The sequence below is a fragment of the Temnothorax curvispinosus genome, unplaced genomic scaffold (assembly GCF_003070985.1).
Source record: "Temnothorax curvispinosus isolate PA1 unplaced genomic scaffold, ASM307098v1 QBEX01000573.1, whole genome shotgun sequence".
NCBI lineage: Eukaryota > Metazoa > Arthropoda > Insecta > Hymenoptera > Formicidae > Temnothorax > Temnothorax curvispinosus.
In genome coordinates, this window is record NW_020210353.1 from 1 (window position 1) to 4,388 (window position 4,388).

A 4,388-nucleotide genomic window follows, 5' to 3' on the forward strand; every position below is an offset into this window, starting at 1 on the left:
GGTGTGAATTGCATATCTTTATTATGATTCGTTGATTGTAAACGACGTAAGATGTCTTCACTCATATAATCTTTGTATTTTTCCCAAAGATCTTTCGGATTTGATGGGAAACACATTGTCAATATTATCGCAAATAACATACGTATTTGCTGTGGTTGAGCAGTATTCGATGCATCATCGAGTGTTGTGTCCCAATGTGCATCGTTTTCAAGAAGATTCAATTTTTGGCAAGCTTCTCGATAGGTCGTACATAATTCACCATTTACTGTTTTCAGTTCTTGGAACGATTTCGGTCCACGTACGTTAACTAACAGTAATCGCAAGTAAAAACATTCTTGATTGTTAAGATGAACTGTGTACAGACGGCCTAACGCGTTGGATAAATATAAATTCGAATATCCTTCAACTGGTTTGCCTTGTTTACGACGTTGAAACTTTTTCGCTGATGCATTCCATGTGTAGTATTTTGGCACTTCTGAATAAAGTAATGTTCTTGCGAACAAATCGTCTATGCACAATAAGAAGAACGCAGTTAACGTTGTATGCGGTGGCGATAATGCTCTTGCATGTACATTTTCCGTTGTGAAATACACGTGCTGTCCATTTTCAAGATGTACTGCCAAATGAATAACTGCTGGATGACGTTCATGAATTGGAAATGAGAAAATACGCCAAACAGCTTCATTGCTACTAATGTAGCGTCCCAATTGATATCGTTCGATTTCATCGATTGGTGCCATGCAAATGCATTTTCCACTCCAAAAACTGCCATATCGCTTCCTTTGTTGACATATTTGCAAATGTATTTAATCGATTTCACCGAATTGCAGTACTTGACATTTATATGTGCTTTAAACGTTTCTGAAAGTAATGGTGAATACGGCACAACCCAACGATTATCGACCTCAATATTATTGTTACGAACTTTTATAGTGATCAATTTACCACCATCTTTAGTTGATCTTCGATGATATTGTGGATATCCATCATTTCCAGTGATAGTTTCGGAGTGTAAGTCTCTTGGATAGCGTTTCGTGCATTTTCTATCCTTCATGCACGGAGAATTGTTGTTGATCGCCCCACATGGACCATGAATATTGTTTTTGGTAACGACTTCGAATAAGCCTGGATCATTTTGGACATCTGGTATTTCTGCTAAGATGACTTCATCAATTTTGTCTGGTATAATTTTGTCGAGCAACCAAATCAAAATATGTGCATGCGGTAATCCTCTTTTTTGCCATTCAATAGAATACATCCAACAGCGTGTCTCTCCAAAAACATGATGTTTAACAATAAAATCCATCATAGATTTCAATTTTTGTTTGAACACACGTGCGATGATGTCATGGCGATCCGCAGACGATTGTCCAGGCAACAAAAGTTCTTTAATTTCATCCCACGTACGATTGCATGTGATTGTGATGAATAAATCTGGACGGCCGTATGCACGAACATAAGTCATTGCATCTTGTGCGTATTCATGCATGTGCCGTGGGCTTCCTGTGAATGTACTCGGCAGTATGACTATCTTTCCCAATTCATTTGGATTGCTATCAATAGCAATTGCATCGCGTAAATGAATATATTGTTCTGAGCGCAGCTTGGTTTGATTCAATCGAATGAAGAGAAGTCGCTCGGTCTCGATTTTTGCATACATATCAACAATGTATTGATGAAACAATTGGCGACATTTCAAAATGTGATTGTCTGCGTTCTCACGAATCATTAATCGATATGAATAGTAATTCATGGCACTAACTTTCTTATTGGTCTCCTCATCTGTTTGTGGATTTATCATTTTAATGTTGAAATGATATCCATCTTCTCCTTGCCAGAATAAAATTGGATATTGCAATGCATCGTGTATGAGCGATGAGTTTCTGAGACTCGCTGAACATTACCATCTCTACGATGAAGAATTATATCACGCGAGTTAAATTCTTCACCAACTACCACGATCGCCACTTCATTAATTGTTGGTGCGTTGTATTGTCTTTCATGTTGGCCCGGTGGTGTTTTGTCAGCTCTAATGACAACTACGTAATCATCAGCTGGCATTCGCTGAAGTGCCGTCCTGAACATTCGAACTAATTCGTTGTATTGATCGAATAAATTTTGTAATGCAACAACAATTTCTGGATTTGTGCCGGAATTGAATCGACAACGTTGATGAACTTGTTCATCACTGGTCCCCATAAAATAAATCTGAAGAAATTTGTAATCTGCATCCGGCATTGGTAGAAGTGATCCAGCACGATGGTAAATTTGCCCTTGCACTTTGAACGTTGGCATGTAATTGTCACATATAATTTTTGTTGCACCGAACGATGTCATTTGGAAACATGAATTATACTTACGTATGTTTGCCAAGAAATGTTTCGACTCGTTTGTGTCACCTGATACCAATGTTCACTGAGAGAAAAGTTATACTAATGGTAACAAAAAAATATAGTTGTTCACAGATAATAAATAATTTTGTTACGATAGCAAAATGGAAGAATTTTTTGGTTGACCAAGCAAAATTTGGTAAATTTTTTGAGTTAACTAAACAATATCATTTGGTTACTCATTTGGTTGTAATAATTATAAAGTTTGATCGTAGTTATAAAGCAATACAGAACGGTATGATATCTGCAGTTAACCTAACAATTTCTTAGCTCTCCGTTTGACAGTCACCAGCGTTCGAGCCAAAACAACATCTGCTCGTAAAATTTACAAGCCCGGCAGGAAATATTAAATAAACAATGTTTATCAAAATGACTACATATAAAAACGTTATCTACAATGTTAACACACAGATGTTTCATGAATTGTTTAAGATTTTTTAAAATACTTTAAGGTTATGGGGAAATAACGTCAAAGGCGACACATCCACCGATCCACGTTGTCAATCGAAAGATCCCAAATAACGTTGTCAGACGGAGGATTAATAGATATATATATTTATATAATTAAAGGTCAAGCTCGTGTGTGTCAAATAATAAATAGGTTGCCGGCCAATAACGAGCAATGTTAGACGTTAAAATTCAAAATTTATTAATGTAACAATTACAAATGGTACGTTTCGGCAACACTGTGCCTTCCTCAGCCAATTTTAACAATTAATTGAAATGCCACGAATCATGTGTCAAGAGTAACAAATTTCCACATCGAAATTAACATACAGATAACATTGAGATCCAAAATATTACATACTGATGAAGTCATTAAAGTAGATTGACAAGGTGTATACTTGCTGAACAAAAATTCGGAATCGTTGTGTATCAATCTTAATTAAACGTCGAATGATAAAATCCATGATTAATTCCTCAGTCGGCAGTGAGAACGAATCGAGTCAATCTGTGATTTTTTGTCCGTCACAATCAAGAGTCAATAATTACGATGAAAGTGTAAACTGTAATCAAGAGTCAATGGATAAATTAATTTTTTTGTAAAAATTATAAATTAAAACTTATCAACGTGGGTAAATCTAAGGCTATTATTGCACTTATACGTACTGAGACCATAGCAAATTCAAGTTAGTAAAGTTTTCAGAAAGAACTGTATCGTGTCGAATCTTGTGTGTGACTGAGCATTTTCGTTCCGTGTCGGAATCGGTTGACAACAATGATGTAAATAGACCAATGTTTAACTCCCTATGAGTTGTTACTAAGTTCGTTTAGGATGTTAAAATAAGAACCATCCAGCAATTCAGTGTCTTTATTAGAATTAATACCATTTTTTTGTTCTTTGATGTGTATCATCTCTGATATTAGTCTCTTGTAGTAATTCGTTTCAAAATCTAAAATCTCCGGGTTGTTCCAATTAAAACTATGATTCAAATTAAGTATATGTTCTGTAATGACTGAATGTCTGGATGGGTCCAATTTATAATTGTTTTTGTGTTCGTTGATTCTTGTTTTCAGTTGTCGCTTCGTTTGCCCCACGTAAGAGGCGTCGCATACTATTCGAACCATCCAGAGTGTCATAAAATTGGCACGATATACAGTTTAGTGGACAGGTCCATACTATTGTCCCACCCTATATTCCAAGCAAAGAACATAAAATTGTGTATTAACATACTAATGAACAACGGTTATCCTATAGATTTGATCTTTAAGAGAATTAACATAAGATTAAGGACATTATTCGATGGTAAACTTAAACAGAACAAAAATGCGAATAGAGTTGACACTAATGTTGATGTTGATAATGACTCGGAAGAAAATAGAAGGAAAATTATTGTTATTCCGTTCATTAACAGCATCTCTGAAAAAACAGCACACCTTTTCGATAAAAAAGAACATATAATAGGGTATAGAGTCCTCAACAAATTGGACAAGTTTATCAAAACACATAAAGATACCAATGCATTATGCTCGAACAACAATGTAATTTATAAAATC

At 35.4% G+C, this 4,388-nt stretch overlaps 1 protein-coding gene and 1 long non-coding RNA gene across 2 annotated transcripts; both read right to left on the bottom strand.

Moving 5' to 3' along the window:
* Positions 1–142: 142 nt before the first annotated feature.
* Positions 143–2,337, bottom strand: LOC112456045 (the record flags this gene model as incomplete). The annotated part of the gene is made up of 3 exons (XM_025018327.1): positions 1,905–2,337; positions 592–1,782; positions 143–508 (listed from the first exon to the last, which is right to left on the bottom strand). Coding segments are annotated over exons 1-3 (1,990 nt in total), but the record flags the coding sequence as incomplete, so codon positions are not given.
* Positions 2,338–3,355: 1,018 nt separating this feature from the next.
* On the bottom strand, positions 3,356–3,936 carry LOC112456054. The gene is made up of 2 exons (XR_003040917.1): positions 3,501–3,936; positions 3,356–3,397 (listed from the first exon to the last, which is right to left on the bottom strand). It is a non-coding gene; the product is annotated as an uncharacterized LOC112456054 (long non-coding RNA).
* Between the last annotated feature and the right edge of the window lie 452 nt (positions 3,937–4,388).